Source organism: Idiotropiscis lumnitzeri, chromosome 2 (assembly GCF_059441095.1).
Source record: "Idiotropiscis lumnitzeri isolate Australia: NSW breed Sydney's pygmy pipehorse chromosome 2, RoL_Ilum_1.0, whole genome shotgun sequence".
In the NCBI taxonomy this organism is placed as follows: Eukaryota; Metazoa; Chordata; class Actinopteri; order Syngnathiformes; family Syngnathidae; genus Idiotropiscis; species Idiotropiscis lumnitzeri.
In genome coordinates this window covers 377,609-396,155 of record NC_142392.1, presented here as the reverse complement: position 1 = coordinate 396,155, position 18,547 = coordinate 377,609, and the positions used below count along the sequence as shown (strand labels likewise).

Below are 18,547 nucleotides of genomic sequence, written 5' to 3'. Positions count from 1 at the left end.
GTCGCATTTCTAAAAATGTGTCAGACATTGAGACGATGTGGAATATTTATTTTATTGCGCAACATATTTGACAGCAAATGGAAATATTCACGCCCACTTTTTTGGGGTGCCATCTCAACCTAAAAAATGGAGTGGCATTCAGAAATGGAAATTTGAGCGTCAATGTTTCCATGACATGAAGATGATGTTTGCAACCAGAAAACTCGGCAAGACATCACGATGCACATTCCTTTCTTACCCTTTTCACTGAGTACAATTAAGGGAAAAGTAAAAGAGGTCCGGCACAGCGCCAAGGGGGACCCCCACAAACATCACTGACAATATCATCATCGCCATTTATGCACTTGTTGACTTTTCAAAAGCATCAAATTGATGATAGCATTTGGATTTTTCTGTACGTTGTCCGCTGTGTTTGATTGTTTTCCGCGTGTGTGTGCATTTAGAAGTGACATTTTTTAAATGGACCTTGTCACATGTTGTTTGTGTGTTATTGTCGTTTGTGACACGTTGTGTTGTCTTTCACTTTTGATTGACAGCTTCATCACAAGATGTTAAGTGTGCTTGTCGTTTCCATTTTGAGTCAGACTCGCGCACGCCAACGTTGACGAGTTGGTTGCATTTAGGCTTGTGCGTCTAACATGCAGATAAGTGTGGCCAACAAAATCACACTGTTGTTTCTTGAGTGACCAACAACTCCGCATGAGCATCTCATAACACAAAAATAGCGACTATTATAAAAGACAAATGATATTTAATAGAAAAATGTTTATTTTGGTAGATTGGTGCCTCAAGCATCGTGATGTACGGCCGCGGGTCCCAACGACCCACCCTCGGGGACGGCTCTGGTTGCATTGTATTTGTTGTGTTATCTGTGTGTTTGATGTTGAAGCTTCGTGGGTTTTTTTTTATATAGTTTGTGTTGTGTTGGTTGTGCGTTGTGTTATATTCCCTGTGTCGCGTCGCGTGCATTGTGTGAATCCGAAGTCAGATTGTGTTTTGCTGACATCTAGTGGACACAATTCAACCACTGCACAAGCGCAACTGTGATTAAAAACGGCAGTCAATTTATAGTCGACGCATAATGCCACGCATCGAGCTCCAATTGTTATATCATTGGCGTTTTTTACTGTTAGGTATTCTTGAAATTAAAAGTAAAAAAATTCTCCTGAAGAACAAGAAAATGATGAAGAAGAAGACGACGACCCGGAAGTGCCTCTCAAACGAACTTTAGGCGGCAAATTGAGAAGGAACGAAGCCGCCATCTTCACCAGCTTCCCAACTCATCAACTTATAGCCTCCCACAAACAAGTTGTCCTTTTTCATGTTGTTTTTGAATAACAAACGTGCTAAGTTTGACGACTGGACGAATTTGAGGAGAAAATTTAACCAGTCGTGCCGCAAACAGACTTGACTGCAAGCAAGTGTAAGTGAACACCAGTCACCTCCTTATATCAATTCTATTTTGGAGAAAATAACAACGCTGATGCCACAAATCTAATGAGAAGTAAAGTAAGTAACATTGCGTGAACAAGTCATATGAAGAATGCTCAAATGTCAAATATTGTGCTGACAGGGTGCTGAGGTGACGCGTTTGTCCTCTAGAGGGCAGCACCCGATTAACTGCATTTGCTTGCTCCTGTCGATTTGCTCCAACGAGGACGTCACTTCCGGTGCACGCCACTCTCCCCTCTTTTCTGGTAAGAGCAAAATCTTTGAAGTACTTGCATTTATGTCCTCAAATGCTGTCCGTCAAAATGTATTCAACTCAAATAGTCTGAAAACAACGACACAAAAGGCCTGGCACATCATAATGACAAACTATTTATTGTGCCATATTTTCAATTAGCTTAGTTGTTGAATCCACATTTAATCAGTTCCACATTGAAATTAATTCCGTTCAATTCATAAATCTGTTGGCATCTTTAATATTAAGTAACACAGAAGTGAAGTTGCAGTATATGTACTTCACTGGACTGTTGGTATTTAGTACTCATAAGTTTGCACACCCTGGCAAAGTTGTGAAGTGTTTTTTTTTTTTTGTTTTTTTTTTTTTAATGACTGAACAGGAACCATCTCATTATTTGCTTGATTGCGTTCTTTCATTGATAGATGATGATTTATAGTTTAATTTGAAAAATATGAATGAACACTGCCCATGGAATCAAAAGCAGTGATTAAGTAGAAAAAAATTAATGAAGTAAGTTTATTTCTAGAAATGCTGTTAAAGCAAAAATGTACTCAATTTTACTATGAATGAACATTTTGATTGTTGCCTTCCTGAAATGAAGTCAAGTCACAATTTGTCATTTCTTCCAGAAACACAAAAATCGAACCAAGTAATGAATATATTCATAAAAATAGTTTGACTGTTTTCGAGTGTCAAAGTGGTATTGAGAGAGGATTTAATATTTTACGTCTTAGGTCAATACGCACTTTAAACATGCTTGAGAAGACGGTCGTTCACACGTATATGTGCATGTGTGTGTGGTGTGAAGACACTTGCTGGAAATAAATTGAACTCTGGCCTCTCACAAATCTGACACCGCATACACACACACTTTTCCACTGCGACGAACTCGGAGACCCTCACACACACACAGGCACGCAGCACGTTGGCTTGAGCGAGGCAGTGTTGAATTATTTTTAGGAGTGCTGAAAAGAATTCCCACACCGCACGAGTCAAAAGCACTTCCGAGTGCAGACAGTTAAATTTATAATCAATGTTGTCAATAAAACATGTTAGTGTAGTGTGATTTGTTTGTTGGTCACTATGGCAATGCGAGCAAAATGGCGGCTACGACCTGGTCTTATCAGCGTCTGTTGGTCACGTGATGTCATCACACCTTATTAGTAATTATTAATCAGTTCATGTGGAAAATTGTAATTATTCTATTTAATTTTTTTCTGTAATCATTGATTTACATTTCATGCTGACCATTCATAATTTATGCTCATTTAAAATTGTAATGAATTTAGTTAGAATTATTTAAACATGTAATGACATATTTTAAACATTTAATGTCTTTGTAGAGTACGTTAATTCAATGATGAATTAATAAGGCTCATTTTAAATTGCATTAACTTAGAATTAATGAACCAATGACTTAATAAAGTAATTTTTTTTAAATGTCTGTATTCTGTGTAAAAATATGTAATAATAATAATGACTGCAAATTTAATCTTCATTAAATTGGAATTAATTGTATTATTTACAAACTAAAAACTAACTTGGTTCATTGGATCATATATAACCGAATAATAATAATAATGAAAAGATTTTAAATAACAATTGTCAATGCAACAAATGGCAGGTCTGTTAGCTGGTTACCTTGAGTTTCCTGCCCGGCAACACCATCGTCATTGGCTGCGAAATGTCGTCAAGGCAACTAGACAGTCATTTGTTTGACTGCACATTCAGTGCTCACATGATGCAATGTGGTCAATCAGAGTTTTATTAATATTCATATTCACACCACAATAAAAAGTAACAGAGGCTCACTAGAATCAAGAGTGCGTGTGTGGGGGTGCGTCTGTTCGTGTGTGTGTGTGTGTATACTGTAGTGTACGGTTGATACAGTACGTAGTAAAACTGACCGCAGCATTCATTAATCCATACATCCAATCAGCAATCCACACAAGTCAAAACGCTACAAAAATGCAGCACAGCTAACAGTAGCATCTGTCCAAAACAAGCTAGCGTTATCCGCTAGCAGACTAGCTGCAGTCGTCGCATAACATTTTCCACGCAAGGTCAGCCATGTGTGCTGCAGCCTTTCACAAAACTAGACTTGTTTTTGTCCTCGTTTACTTGTCCTATTGTCTCTTTGAGCAACTAGCTCACCGCTGACTTGCCTCGGCTCTCGTCAAGGAATGCACTTTGGTACAATCAACCAAATGCCTTGTGTGTTTGTCACCTTGTTGTCATCAAGCTGAGTTTAGTCTGAGGTACCGAAAAGGCAAATGCTAACAGCTAGCTCCGTTGCTTATGCTAGTCCAGGTGTGGGCAAACTTTTTGATTGGGTTCTAACATTTGACAGAAGGGCCGAACCAGGACCAGATGGATTGAGTGTTTTGGTAACCTCACCTCATCAGAGAAAAAAAAAATACATTTAATTTGAAATGAAAGTGAACAAAAGCATTACAACAATATGTATGTCTTTGAAAAACCACAGTATATGGAAAATAAAACATTAACAAAGTTTATTCCTTTAAATTTTTTTCAAGTTCGGCGGGCCGGATTAAAACGTTTAACCGGCCGCATGTGGCCCCCGGACCGTAGTTTGCCCACGCCTGTGCTAGTCAGGGGGTCTCGAATAGAAAACAAACGTCAGTGGCAGTGCAGAGGCTAGCATTTGGATGCTAGTGTTGGTTGATCCTCACTAAAAGAATACTGCAAAAGTTAACAGCTAGCTTGAACACTTGACAGAACGTGCTACTAGCGCTCTGTTAGCAGTGGGTCCGAGCGACACTACCATCACTAATGGAAAATGAGCGCAGCAGCTACAACTTTGGATGTTTGCGACTGACGGCTGCTCTTAGATTAGCCCGACCAAAATGGTGCATCCTAACCAGCAGTTTGTTAGCATTTGGCTAATGACACCAGTTGCTGTAATTCTGATGCTAGGGGTTGATTGGCCAGCGTTTTCTTAGCCCCCCCCCAAAAAAAAAAACAAGAATCCCAACGCTAACAGCTAGCTCAAAACGCTAGCCTATAATAGGGACATCTGGAATCAAATCCTCCAGCGAATCACCAGATTCCCCACATGATCTGAAAACTGGCTTCATACTTGATGCATTAGTTGTTGGGACTTGACGTCACATGACACATATGTGTATGTAGCTCGTGCCATGATTGTCAGAGCACCTGTACATGTTTCTACTTGGCAATGCATGCATACATTTCTGTATGTTTGCAAGCATGTTATAATTCAACGAATGACTTTTTTTTTTTGTTCCTTTGGTCTTGGTCGTCCCCAAGCGGCATCTGAATTTTAGTACTTGCACTCGGGCACTTTCAATTTATTCTGAAAATGTAAATTATTGAAGGGCGTCTTGATTGTTGATGTCTCTTCTCTTGTTTTGTTACCAGCAAAAGGACTACAAATGGAAATGAGCTATTGCTAACTTTGCACAGCTATGCACGTGTTGGACCATTCTTCATTAATGTGCATTGTCCCTTTCAAATATACAATTAAAATAACACAATGGGGGTGTCTCACTATTAGAAAAGAAACGTCAGCGCAGTTTGCGGGCCAGCATTTTGCCGCGAGCAGTCGACTAGCTGGTGCTAATTTAGCCGTGTCATCTTTTTGAGCAGCTAGCTGCGCTAGCCTTGTAGAGGAATGCACTTTGGTAGAATCAAGCAAATGGCCTGGTCGTCACAAACAAGCTGTGTTTGAAGTACCAAAACAACAATGTTAATGCTAGCAGCTAGCTCAATTGCTCATCACAACCTGCTACTAGTTCTGTTAGCAGTTAGCAGCAGGAAAGAGTGCCTTAAGCATCACTAATCACCTAGAATTCTGGACGCCAGTAGTTATTTCACCTGTTAGATTAGCCCCACCAAAACAACTCTGCTTGAGTGCTTATCACAGTGCTACTAGTGCTACTAGAGCATTGGTGCTAGCATCACCAAAGTCCTTTTTACACTGCATTCGCTCAATATGAAGCTGTCGCACATCGACGCAAAATGATTGCTAGCCAGCTTGTTCATTTTTGGAAGTCTTAACTTAGCAGCGTAACAGGAAATAAAATTGGAGATTTTGACGTTTGTGAGACCGCACGTTGACAAGATCTATCTTCCGTTGTTGCAAGAAAAAAAAAACTAAAACATGACTTTGCAGCAGAGAAAATCTTGTGGCTCGATACAACTTGAATAGTTTCATCATGGCGTTATCTGCGAACGAAATCGCTCCGCCTCGCTTGAAGAGAATTTTCCAATTTAAGTCCTCTTGCCGTGTATAGTTGCCCGTCCCTCATCGCATACTGTGCACAATCAAGGGTTTGAAAACTACCAAATGCAGTGTGAAAAGGGCTTTAGAGAAACCTCCAGCACAGAGCAGCGGTTAGCATTCGGACACTCGCGGTTAAAAAAAACAAACAAAAAAAGTTGCTACTAGCATTCTGTTAGCAGTGATTCTACTGTCACTGTAAAAAAAAAAAGCAAACATCAGTGCAGCATATCGGCTAGCGTTCGGATGCTAGCGATGGACTGGGTAGTGTTAATGTCGCCCTGCCGTGTTTGGCGTTGGCGACCGGTTGACATCGTCTGGCTGATTACGTGTCCGTGCCAAGCCCCGCCTCTCACGAGTACGATTTTTGTTTGTAAAAAGTTCCAGCAGAAATGAACGCATCGTGGCTTGCTGTCGAACTTTGAAGGCACAAAAAGTTGAGTCGTCTCGCTTAGAAAAGGAGAAAAAAAAAATAAAATTACAAAGCTGCTAGTTTGTTCTTGCCAGCTCACCCGTGTGCTACGTCGCTAACATCATCATGATCGTCATTGTGTCACTGCCACTTGCGTTTTTTGTTTTCAAACAACAGGCAGGCACACGCACACACACACATTCAAGTATTTGCTGCACATCCTGGTAAAAAACAAAACAAAACAATAAATATTCATAAATAACAGCTCGCCTGCACGTCTTTGTGAGGCGTTCGCTTGCTGTGAGACATTTCATGTGGACACACACGCACCCGAGGATAGAAAATGGCTTAAAATGGCTGACGCCCTCACAGTGCAACACATGGTGTTGACACGGACTCTTCATTATCATCATCTTTTTCTTTTTGGGAGGGGGGGAGGACTGTAAACAGCTGGAGTTAATTGGCAGTATTAGCAAAATGACGCCATTGTATGCGTTTTATGTGCGTAGCGTCTGTCCTGAATTAGCCTCTGGTCGGAGCATGGTGGCATCTCATGATGCTAATCGCACACAAACAAGAAGCCCGTTTTAGGACGATGCTAAAATAGGCGCTACCTCAAAACAAAGCACATAAGTTGTTGAACGTAAGACTTTTCGGCTAGGTTAGTCCGTTCCAACGCGGATTAACGTGCCGGTTGGTAACTCGGCGCACGGCTAATTTTGGGAGTGCCATGCTCCAGATAAAAACATTTTTTTGGTGTCTAATAGTTGATAAATAATGTGCTAAAAGATGAAAAGAACCTTGTTCCCTCGGACAGCACCGTTTGTCGATTGTCTGTGTCACTTGCGGAGGAGCCTGAACGCACCACTGGGGACGCTGCGTTTTCCCATCCGTCCTGAACGCACCCCAGCTAGCCTCAATTGAACCGACGATGCCGTCTGTGACTCGGCATCTGCGAGCTTGTGAACGCTTCCATGTTGGGGCGGGGGTGCGCTCACTCTCAGCTTACTAGTTTGGGCAGGACCGTCCGTGGTTGGAGGTTCCCGTTGGCGTCGGTGATGGGCGCCAGGTTAGTCCTGGTTTTGGCCGAGGTGGCCGAGAGCTTGGAGATGGAGGTGATGGCTCCGTCGGCCGGGGTGGCTCGTTTGGATGAGGCGGTTTTGTCCGCGGCGGTGGCGGTGGGCGGTTTGGGGAGTCGCCGCCTCAGCCAGGCGTGGCGCAGCGCCTGGCTGGGCGTCATCCTGACGACCGGGTCCCACTCTAGACACTGTTTGAGGAAGTCCAGGAAGAGTGCGTCGTCGCAGCCCTTCAGCGCCACGCTCCAGTCCTTGCTGCATGGTGGCCCTCGCAGCTTCCCGCGCCGCGAGCGCCCGCCGTTGAGCACCGTGGTGCCATCGGGCAGCGTGGTGACGGTGCAGTAGCGTGGGTACCCTTTGGACGACACAAAATTTTTGGCGCGCTTGGAGGCATCCAGGAGCTTCTGGCTGGGCATGCCCAGAAGCTCCATGATGCAGGCCAGCTGGTCGCCTTCGTCCTCGCCCGGAAGCAGCGGACAACCCGTCAGGAGCTCGGCCAAGATGCAGCCCAGGGACCACATGTCGATGGGCATCCCGTACCTGGAACCTGGAAAGGCCACAACGCGGCGTGTCAGCCACGCATCTTTTCAACTTGTCTCTAGACAATTTGGACAGCTTACCTAGGATGACTTCTGGCGCTCGGTAGAACCTGGACTGGATGTACGTGTAAACTCTCTGATGTTCGTAACAGCTGGAGCCAAAATCGATCACCTGGAAAAACGCCAAAGCGCTTGCTCAGTCGCCCTCTTGTGCACGGCCAATCTATCATTGGCGGCGACGACGTTCACGCAACCGAACTCAGTTTCTCGGGAGCCCGTCATGCAATTTTCAAAATTCTTGCTACGGTGTCATATTCCATCCAGACTTACCATTTGATCGCAGTGTCATTTCTGGCAAATCTTGTCACATTGTTAATTTAACGTTAAGATATTCAAGCACCAAAATGTTCCGACGACCGTCATCTTACTGCAAAACACCAGAGACTGGCTAACGGACTTTGTGCAACTGCTTCTCGAACACACACAAACGGACTCCCAGGCAGTTTGAGACTCGCAAACGTCAACGACAGCTCTTGCTGGAGTTTTGTTGGGCACGTCACAAAGTCACGAATGGAACGTGCGCTTCACGCCGCTCACCTTGATGCCGCTGCGTCCCTGCTGCTTGAGCAGGATGTTCTCGGGCTTGAGGTCGCAGTGGATGATGCGATTCTTGTGCAGCGAGTCGAGACACTGCAGGATGGAGTGCGCAAACTTGCGCACCAGGGGCAAACTGAAGCCCTGGAACTTGTTCTTCTTGATGAGCTCGTACAGGTTCATGCTGAGCAGCTCAAAGGTCATGCAGATGTGGTTGCGGAAGGTGAAGTTCTCCAGCATGTGGATGACGTTCATGCTGGAATCCTTGTCCTGCTTCCTCAGATGCTCCAGGATGCGGATCTCCTCGGCCGCCTGCCGGTGGAAACGCTTCTCATTCCGCACCATCTTCAGCGCCACGTGCGTCTGCGTCTTGTGGTCGAACGCCTTCACCACCTGCGTGCCGACGTGGCGTTAGTCGTGCGTAGTGTGACGTCGGTGCCGCAGTAACTGCGCCTTGTAGGCTGCCTTCCTAATGTGACCATGAAAGCTGGGAGTCATAGCACGATGATGTAACGTGGCAGGATCGCCTCGTGAAATAGCGTGTGATGTCATAGCACAGCGGCAGAGTGTGACATCATAGCTTGATGTGAGCAGTGTGACGGCATCACATCCTCGCGATTAGGACTACAACTAAGAATTATTTGAATAAATGATTTCATCTGGACATTATTTTTTACAATTAATTATAGTTTTTGATGTATTTTGAATTGCAGAAAATGCTCAAACGTATAAACTGATGATGATTGAGAAAACTTTCATGGAGGATTCCAGAAATGGGAGAATATTTAGTGTAACTGACAAGTTGAAGTTCAACGGAACAATCAGTTCTCAAAATAACTGTTGATGAACTCCATGTTCTTGGTGTGGCTTAATTGTTGCTTATTCGTACCTGTCCAAAGCTGCCCTTGCCAATCACCTTGAGGACTTCGTAGCGATAGGCGATTTGGTCGTGCGGGACCTGGATGTAGGAACCCTGCTCGTCATCGTAGCCGCAGTTGTTGGCGCCCCCCAGGACGCCCGTCCTCTTCTTAGCACTGGGACCTACAAAGTAAACTAGACAGAAAAGACGGCGAGCTTGAAAGACGGCGGTCGTGAGACGCCGACAGATCAGGCGGCGGCGAGCGCGCACTCTCGGGGTAGCTGAAGACCTCGTGGTGTTCGAAGGACGACATCTTGGACATGAACTGCTTCATGGCCTGCTCCGGCGTGGAGGCGGACGACTTGGCTTTACCGTCGGCAGTCTTGTGCGAGGTGGCGCCCAGGCGGCCGTGGTGGGCCGGGTCGACGGCGGCGGCACTGGCGCTGGCGTGCCGCTCTGGCCGTGACGGGGCGAGCGGCGCCAGGCCGTTGAGTTGCGGCCCGCTTGGATGCGCACGCTTGACGCCGCTGTCGTCGAACAGCTGTGTGATGTGCACGCCCTCCGACATGGCTGCTTTAGCGCCACCCTGAAGGGGACACACTTTGAATAGGACTACGGCTCCTTGACTTACTGGTTCCCCCGTTGAAATTAATTCAAATACCATTCGACTGCCCCCCCTCCCTCCACACTACCACTGAGCCATGCCAACCCCAGGGTGACAAAAATAGCTTAGTTCTTTTTATTTCGGTTGTATTTTGTTCTCACAGTTTTCCTCATTACAATTCTGGTTTGTTTTTGTTTGGGGGGGAACTAGAATGAATGAATGGAATTTCCATTTGTGCCAATGAGATTTGAGATGGGAGTGCTTTGCATGACAATGGTGGTCACGGAACCAACTGAACTTGAATGTGCAGTTGTCATGTGGTTAGTTGGACGAGTGGATGAGGAAAGCCGCCAAACGTGTGCACAAACGCATCACTGGCGTGTTCACTGGGTGTCTGTGAGTCACCTCCTTGTTGCCATGGTGACCGCACACCTGGGTCCTCTTAGATAACAGCATGCACCTGCGTGTGTGTGCGTGCATGCGTGGCTAAAGCTCGCAAACACGCTAACCGGAGCTTGTTTGTCAACGTACTGCCAGTGGGTTGAGGTTGCTGTTGCGCAGAGGCGGCAGCGTGACGGGCGATGTCGTCAGTGAGCCGCTGTGACCGGGAGAGAGGACCGGCTCGCCCGCTTTGCCTGCCAGGAAAAAAACATCAACAATAACAAAACGGGCAAAAGTGTCAATTTGCAGCCAGCTGCTCCGCTTCACATGAAGGAATGTCACATTTTGGTGCTCATTTGATTTTTAACAGAGAAAAGAAAAACGGTTATGCCGTCAAGTATGCCAAAATATAGTTTTTGTCAACATTCCACAGCACATCACCTAACAAAAATGTCCCCAAATTTAGATACTGTCAACCCCCCCCCCCCACATATTGGCAGATCAGCATATTTTTGGAGTTGAGGCACCCCCCTTTTTTCTTCTTTGCAGTTTTATTGAACTGATCCCCTCGTCGCTTGTTTTTTTTAAATTCTTTTTTTTTTTTACAATGATTGGCTTGCCTTGGCCCCGCCCTGGTTTGCATAGCCGCCTCATGCTATTTGCTGCCAATCAGGAGGTCAGCCCCTGATTGGCTGACAGAACCTTGAGTGAGTCTTGAAAATGTTGAGGTAATCGTCGTCGCTGTTGACCGAATATAATGCCGTCTTCAACTGTCCCACGACACAACTGCACGTGTAAATTCAAAGTTCACACATCTCCACCTGTTGAAGTGATCAACTGTCTGTTGCTTTCTTGCACTTCCCAAAAGGCGCTGCTGGTGTGTGCGCATGAGACTTTGAAGGCGACAGATGGTGTGTGTCGTTTTAATCGGAAGGCAACGTGTAATCCCGCTAATGAGGGCAACAAGCTACCTTTAAGTCCCGTCACTCACGCTATCAATCGGCAAGAATTGAGTGTGTGCCGCCCCACCAATAAAAACACTGTGTGCGTTTTTGAAAAAGAAAAAAAAACATTGCGCTAATCAGTCTGCTTTCACTGAGGACATCAGCGAAGGCGCACTTTGAATGACAGAAGCCAAACAAATAAGTAATCAAAAGCAATAAACTTGAATCAATCAAACGGATTCACCGGGCAGTCGTGATATTTGTTGGTGCGTGACATGCAAGTGTGCCGCATTGGTGAACCTGACACCGCCGCGCTGGAAATGCCAGAGAGGCGGCAAGCGCAATCGGCATGCTGCCGGACAGGACCGGTGGGAAATTGTACGCACAAGCAGCTGATACGGAACGTCGACATTAAGATGGCCACAAAATGGCCACTTTTCTCGTGTCCTCAAGCGTGGGCAACACTCGACCCCCGACACGTGACGTGCCACAACACTTGCAAGAACAAGCGGTGGCCTCAACACTCGTCACATGACGAGACAAAAATCAAGCCCCAGGGTGACGCCTGCTAACCAAGTAGCATTCTTAGCCCGAAAGGCTTCCTGCCACAAAACGAGCCTCACTAAATGATTTGGGACAAACAAAAGCATCGCTGTTTGTTTCAGCATCTTCGACTCGAGGGCTGGGCCATTCATCCATAAGTCGTTCTGTTTTGGCGGCACATCCATTTTGGGACTGTTAATGTATTAAATTGTTCAATATCGACAAGTACTGGCATTGTCAAATAAATGGGTTTTCTAATTTGAAAATTGACTAACTTGTGTAACTGAAAAAAGTCCACGTCCTCCAAATTTCCGCCTGTCCACAGTAAATGGTCTCCAATTTCTGGGATCCCCCGTTTCCGACAGTTGCATACATCTGCTTTTGTTGTGTAAAATGAAGATGAACATTTTAGATTTTCAGTCGCCCATCAATTTGTGTTGAAGCATTTTCTGCATTGTCCATTTGAATGAATCTCTTGGAAATTAAAAGGTTTTTCATGCGATTACACGACAGATTAATGGATTATTACAATCATCGTAGTTGCAGTCCTCCACAACAAGCAAGCCCGCGTGCATCGCGCCTTTGGAGGGCCGTTATGACTGTAAATCCAAATAAAGGCATATCCCACCTTCGATTACTCATGCAAAACAAAGAACTAGTTTTGAAATCATAGGCTAGTAGTAATAAGTGGGGTTTTTTCACGTTATATTTTTATTGCAAGAAAATGCTTTGTTTTAAAAGTGAGGACAATTTGTAATGTTGGTATTTTAGCAAGAAACGTGAAGACTGATCTGGCCCGCGGGCTGCAACTTTGACACCTGTGCATTATTAGTGTCTTGAGCAGCAAGTCAAAAGGAACTCTGTGTTACTGTTATGAGGGACATTTGGGAAGCACAGCACAGTAAGTTCACCGTTACTAGAATCTAGTTCCACGCCAGAACCAAACATTTCAATCCAAGTGACATCCAAACATTTCATTTGATCTCTGTCACTAGTCAACAATCACCAGTTAGCCAGCTCGCCTGAGTCAGCTGCTTCATTTACTCCCAAAAGCTCAATCAAAAGTTCCCGTTTGTTAAAAAGGAATTCAATGTCATCAAATGGACGGCTAACATCTTATTCGCTACACGTTAGCTGTTATTACGTACCTATTACACACTAAGTACTCAACAGCCGAACATTAGCATTGGCAAGAAGCTAGCTGCTGTCAACGACTGCTTTATTCCCTCTGAAAAGCTCAACAGGAACTACTAAAATAAACTCAAGTCACACTAAAGAGTCCATCAATTGCATTTCGTCAACTGCCAGTGCTCATTCGGCTCATACTAACAGACTATTTTTAACACTTAGCATGCTTACTGGATGGTTAGCATTCTTAGCCTGGGTGGCTTCTTCTAGTCGCTCAACAGCTTGTCAAGCTTATTGTTATCAGCGTTATTCATTATTATAATAATGTTATTATTGTCATAGTAAGTATATGTCGGTTTATGGAAGTGAGTTAACATTAGCAAGCAATTAGCCGGAGTGAACTGCTGCTTTACAAAAAAAAAAAAAAGCTACACATAAAGTCCTCATGATGTCACACAAGAGTCACGTTTGTGTCGAGCAGTGCGTAAAAAAGCAAATTTTATTGAGTGTCGGTGCTCCAAAAGCGACAGTTTCGTGAGCGGCTCGTGCAAACAACCACTTCTAGAGCATAAGTGACTATTTTTATCATGTAGCATGCTAGCCAGCTAGCATTTCACAGGCGCTCTCTTCTCCTTTTCATTTATTTATTTATTATTTTTTAACTGCACCGGAGCGAAGCCCCCACCCCCAGCCCGAGGTGCCAGCATCGGCCGCCCTCGGGTGCATTTTCTCGGCTACAATGGGCTGTGCTCACCCGTCGGGAGGACCGTGGCTCCGGGCTTCTTGGTTAACATGGCGGCCGCTGCTCTCCTCTGCTCGCGCACGCGCATCCACACTTTGACATATACGCGCCCCCTCAGGACATCTCCTCCTCCTCTTCTTTCTCTTTATCTTCCTTCGGCGCGTTTCTCAAGAAAGTAGTTCTCGTCCTGCGATGGAAGTGCAGTTAGTCCACTCGTCCTCCCACACACGCGCACACAAATTGTGAAGGAGTGACGATGAAGCGTCACGATGACCACAAAAGTCATTCACTGCAAGAAAAATGCTCCTAAATGAGCTATCGGGGTAAAAGAGTGTGCATTAACAGAAAAACAGACCTTTAACATTGTAATGACTTGGGCGTGCGTGCGTGTGTGTGTGCGTGTGCGTGGGGGAGAGAGATGCTTGAAGTTGTATGTTTCAGTGTATGAAAGTGTGCGTGTCAGCGTGTGCATGCACCTTTGCGCGTGAGTGTGTGCTTGTTTCCGTAAGTGTTTGTATGCGCGCGTTGCATCCGTGCGTGTGAGAGCGTGAAAGTGACTTAAGTGGAATCATGACTACTTGTTTGCGCATATTTCCCAACTAATTCAGAACGACTGGCTTGATTACTTTGAGATGACATCTCAGAATATTTTTTTTTGGGGGGGGTTGATCTTGTGAAAGGGGGTCCACACCTTGCCGATGTGCGTTGCTTACACTAACATGGCTCCAAACAGGCGAGCAAGTTTGCAAAAACAATGGCGGCTGAGGCATCTTGTTCACTTGACGAGCCGCTCATGGCGACCGCACGGCAGAATGTCCCGCCAAGCTTATTGGAGGGCGTGCAGCGGGACACTGTGGCCCTGAGGTCCAATCTGGGCTGGCGGGCCCCCGCCGGTCGCCCACGCCAGCCGGCGCAAAGGACACGTGCAGCTGGAGCGAACAGCAGGTGAACTTTTTCGTTGGACCTTTTCGCTCAACTTAAATTATTTGTACGCTCGAGTAACTCTCCTTTTTTTTGCTCGTTTTATTTAATTAATTTATTTGTTTTTGGGGCAGGCATCGAGAAGCAAGGAGAAATGAACCCAGCAAAGATTTAAGCAGTGTGAATTGTTTCAAGTTGTCTCTGAACACTGATCTGGAAAGGTGAGTTAGCTCAATGCTAACTGGCTAATGTTTTCGCAATCACTGTTAGACTTTGTCTTTGTAATTCTCTTTTGTATTCAACGTTTTCATGGTCACATCAATTTATTTCACATGACAGTCGTGTGCAAATAATTTGAACTCGCAATCCTTAACTTTTACGGCTCTGAATAGTTTCTTCTTCCAGCTTTTTCTAAGAGTAAATATTTATGCTAATTCAATTTCCCTCGAAGAAGGACCCTGCGAATTACTCGGGAATAAACCCTTAACTTAACCGATGTCTTTTTCGTTTTTATCTTCAGCAGGAAAATGTTCAAATAAAGACTCAAGAACTGATCCAAATTTGTTCCGATAGTCTCTGCAATTGTCTGGAGTTAGACTGAAAAACAGTTTCTTTCCGAGAGCCATCACCATGCTGAACTCTCACACGCACACACACGCACACACACGACCACCCTTACCTTGCAGAACAACGACGTAATGTGTTTTATTTATCCAATTTCGTATTATTTTCCATCACATTATTTATTCTCTTATTTATCTAATTTATATATTTGATTAAATTGTATTGCACTGGAGAGGGGAGCTCTCTAATCTCGTTGCACACTGTACAATGACAATAAAGGGATTTCGGATTTCGGATTGCGAGGACCCGCAGCCAAGAAAAGAGTGCTCCTAAGATAAATATAGGGGCCCTCACACTAAATAGTTTTGTGTGCGTGTGTGTGTGTGTGTGTGTATACTAGTGATGACCAGTGATGTGAAGTTGGATTGTTTTGGTGATGGTCAAGCACGTTCCAAAATGCTTCGCAAAGAGAATAACTGCCATTGAAGTATGTGTTGTTTTTGTTGAGGCTGCCGCCAGAGATCCTGCTGAAGATCCTGTCCCACCTGGACGCCGCCTCACTGCTTAGCCTCAGTCCTGTCAGCAAGCGCTTCCACCGCCTCGCCAACGACGAGTAGGCCACTTTCGCTCCCGGTGGGTGGAGAGCCAGGAGCGCACCTCTGTGACGTTTGGGCCCTTTGTACTCATAGCGCCACGTGGCGCAAGGTTTACATGGCCGACTTCTGGTGGGAAGTGTGGAGACCCGGGATAAAGGTGGACGGCGTGGCTGAGGCGACGGCTGAAGCTGAAGCTGAAGCTGAGGAGCACCCACCAGGCGGATGGAAGAAGAAGTACCTGTGGAGGATGGGCGGGCAGGAACTCAGCAAGTTGAGGAAGGAAGCCCGAGACTTTGACCCCTTAACTGGCCTGCCGCAGCGCATGGGACTCATCCTCAGGTAGGCCACATTGAAATCGGTCTTTAGTAGAAGCTAAATTGTCTGAGGCTTTATGGGCTTGGCAGGGACGCCAAACAGATCGTTGGTGAGGGACCCGACAAAAGACCCTCAAGATGAAAACCATATTGGGATGTGGTTTTCCGGGCCACTTCGATCATGGCGCTTTGTTTCCAGGAGCATGAACGTATCGTGGGAGGTGACGCTGCGGGACATGTTGGGGCGGGAGGCCTCCCCGGAGCTGAGCGCCGTGGCCGTCTTCAAGACATCCGTCACGCTGTCCTGGAGCGGCAGTCACCTGGTGCGCCACCCTCACGTCCGCGCCCTCCGGCTGGACGCTGTGCGCAATGATGCCGCCTGGCGCTCGCTGATTTGCCGGACGGACGTGGATGCGCCCGCTCGCTTCCTGGGCAAGGACCGGCTGGTCCAGATGCTCTTTTTCCCGCCCGCTTTCATCGTTGGCTTCTGGAGGGTGAGTGGTCTGCTGCGTTTTTCTTTGTTTCAACAATTGCTATTTTGAGTCACTGTATAAGAATAATTGAAAAGTCAAATACTTGTGTGTGTGTGCAGGGCCATAAAAGTGTCGCCTTTGTCATGGTCAGCCTGCACTTTGACAAGCTGCTGGAGAGGAGTCTGCTGGGATCTCCCATCAGGTACGCGGGCCCGCCACGGAAGAACGCTTGCTTCTCAATGGCGGTCATGTAAACGTTGGACTTGAGTGCGTTTGCGACAGTGGCAGCAAACGTCACAACAAGTCTATTTGAACCAAATCAGTCTGCTCGCTTATTGCAAACACTGGATGAGCGACGCCATAGATGGGATAGCGAGAGCAGACCAGCATCAATATTGCGGTTGTGCTCAACCTTTTAAAGGACTTTTGCAAGCAACACAATCAGGCCGCACATAGATCAATACTGGCAGGCATATATTCTTTATCGTCTGTGAAAAAGAACCCTTGTTACTGCCGTCTAGTTGTCATGTGTTTCATAATCAACTCTGCGTATCTTATGTTTGTCGCCCTCTGCTGGGCAAAGGAGGAGTAGCACAGCGAATGAGAACGCATGAACTCATCATGCACAAACGTCTTGACATGCTAGCTCGACCTTTTTGTGGCGAAGTAACCATGCGTTGTCGCCCGACAGTTCGTACTTGGAGCCCGAGGAGCAGCGCTCGCGAGTCGACCCGGGGGCGCGCACGTACACGCTGCATTTGGGCCTGCACGACGCGTCCTCCGACATCATGACGGCGTACTTCCATCCTCTCCGCTGCGCATCAGGTGCTGCATTTTGCTTTCGTGCACGGTCGCTCTTTCTCCATCCGCTGACGGCATGTTGTGGTGCCGCGCAGCTCGGGACGGCCTGCTGGAATTGCGGCCCATCAACAGAGGCGACTTGTCGCAGCACCGCCACCTGTCGGGCAACATCCGCCTCGTGTGGAAGTGCGACATGCTGCAAGGTTCCTTGAAGGTAAGGTGCTTCAAAATCTTGGCACTGACTTCAAAGAGTTTTAGAAATGTGGTGGTGGGCCGAGATTTCTACACGACCTTTTAATTCCCTTTCAGACTTACTGTCTGACAAAGAAAGTTGAGCGACATTTTGACTCTCCTCAACTGTGGCGAAAGCTGCCATTGGGACAATTATTTATCATGATTATTCATTTTGAACTCCCAGTGCAAGTGCAAACATGATGCGAGCGTTGCAGAGGTGGCGAATGCCGGTCCAGAAAGTCCGTTTGGAGTGAGAATTTCTTCAACTCGTATCTCAAAGCGCCAATGTCTGCATGTTGCGTTGAAAGCTTTGTTGTCGAGTTGTCACGTTCTTGCATCCGCTCGTCACTGTACGTCGCCGGCATGGATCGATGAACTTGTAGGCAATCATATCAGGGGCAGTGAAGCGAAAGCGGACCCTTTGTTGGGAGTCGGTGCTATGTTGCTTGGTGTGCGGCCCTGACTGAGTGGCGCGCATGGGTGCAGGAGTGCTGCGTGTTGACGCTGACGGTGCTGGAGGACGTCTACAAGCCGCTGTGGTGCGTCAGCGCGCCCGTCTGCGTCAGGGCGAGCGCCGAGCCCCGGAGAGGTCACTCCGACTACTACTCGGAGGGCAAGCGCTTCCTGTTGTGGCACGAGGACGCCCGCGGCCTGCTGAAGATGTCGCTGGTGCGGTTGAAGCGGCAGCTGTTTGTCGTCAGCTTGGCGGTCAGCGTCTTTGCTGCCTCCTGACGACAAACTTGCATTCTTTTGTGTTTGCGTTTTTGCAGCAAGTGAGTTTTTCTTGTGCTGGTTTTGTTGTCTAATAAAAGCCCCGCTGGTCTGGTCAGGGGCGCCGCATCTGCTTTGATCCGTTTGAACTTGGCTCAGC

General features: G+C 46.4%; 2 protein-coding genes across 3 annotated transcripts; one reads left to right on the top strand and one right to left on the bottom strand.

Annotated features, from left to right (window-relative positions):
* The first annotated feature begins 1,226 nt into the window (after positions 1-1,226).
* On the top strand, positions 1,227-18,521 carry LOC148341035 (F-box only protein 15-like). Its single transcript, XM_088286550.1, has 11 exons — positions 1,227-1,423; positions 1,574-1,697; positions 14,507-14,718; positions 14,829-14,915; positions 15,767-15,871; positions 15,948-16,193; positions 16,368-16,662; positions 16,761-16,843; positions 17,333-17,466; positions 17,538-17,656; positions 18,163-18,521. Exons 3-11 carry the CDS (start codon positions 14,528-14,530, stop codon positions 18,406-18,408), a joined length of 1,506 nt encoding a protein of 501 aa, XP_088142676.1. The 5' UTR covers positions 1,227-1,423; positions 1,574-1,697; positions 14,507-14,527; the 3' UTR covers positions 18,409-18,521.
* On the bottom strand, positions 3,517-14,022 carry dyrk2 (dual-specificity tyrosine-(Y)-phosphorylation regulated kinase 2). Of its 2 annotated transcripts, XM_088288402.1 has the most exons (7): positions 13,786-14,022; positions 10,567-10,670; positions 9,702-10,017; positions 9,462-9,625; positions 8,576-8,965; positions 8,060-8,150; positions 3,517-7,986 (listed from the first exon to the last, which is right to left on the bottom strand). In XM_088288402.1, exons 1-7 carry the CDS (start codon positions 13,859-13,861, stop codon positions 7,364-7,366), a joined length of 1,764 nt encoding a protein of 587 aa, XP_088144528.1. In that variant the 5' UTR covers positions 13,862-14,022; the 3' UTR covers positions 3,517-7,363. The 2 variants fall into 2 exon arrangements, with proteins under 2 accessions (XP_088144528.1, XP_088144529.1); XM_088288403.1 differs by lacking the exon at positions 13,786-14,022 and having other exon boundaries at positions 10,545-10,670.
* Positions 18,522-18,547: the final 26 nt, after the last annotated feature.

Excerpts from the sequence above, each read along its gene's own strand:
- dyrk2 (XM_088288402.1), bottom strand. The coding sequence starts at position 13,861 with ATGCGCGTGCGCGAGCAGAGGAGAGCAGCGGCCGCCATGTTAACCAAG. Across the intron at positions 10,671-13,785 it reads AGCCACGGTCCTCCCGACGG|GCAAAGCGGGCGAGCCGGTC; the intron begins GTGAGCACAGCC and ends TTTTCCTGGCAG. Across the intron at positions 10,018-10,566 it reads GCAACCTCAACCCACTGGCA|GGTGGCGCTAAAGCAGCCAT; the intron begins GTACGTTGACAA and ends TGTCCCCTTCAG.
- LOC148341035 (XM_088286550.1), top strand. The coding sequence starts at position 14,528 with ATGGCGGCTGAGGCATCTTGTTCACTTGACGAGCCGCTCATGGCGACC. Across the intron at positions 16,844-17,332 it reads CTGCTGGGATCTCCCATCAG|TTCGTACTTGGAGCCCGAGG; the intron begins GTACGCGGGCCC and ends GTCGCCCGACAG. Across the intron at positions 17,467-17,537 it reads TCCTCTCCGCTGCGCATCAG|CTCGGGACGGCCTGCTGGAA; the intron begins GTGCTGCATTTT and ends GGTGCCGCGCAG.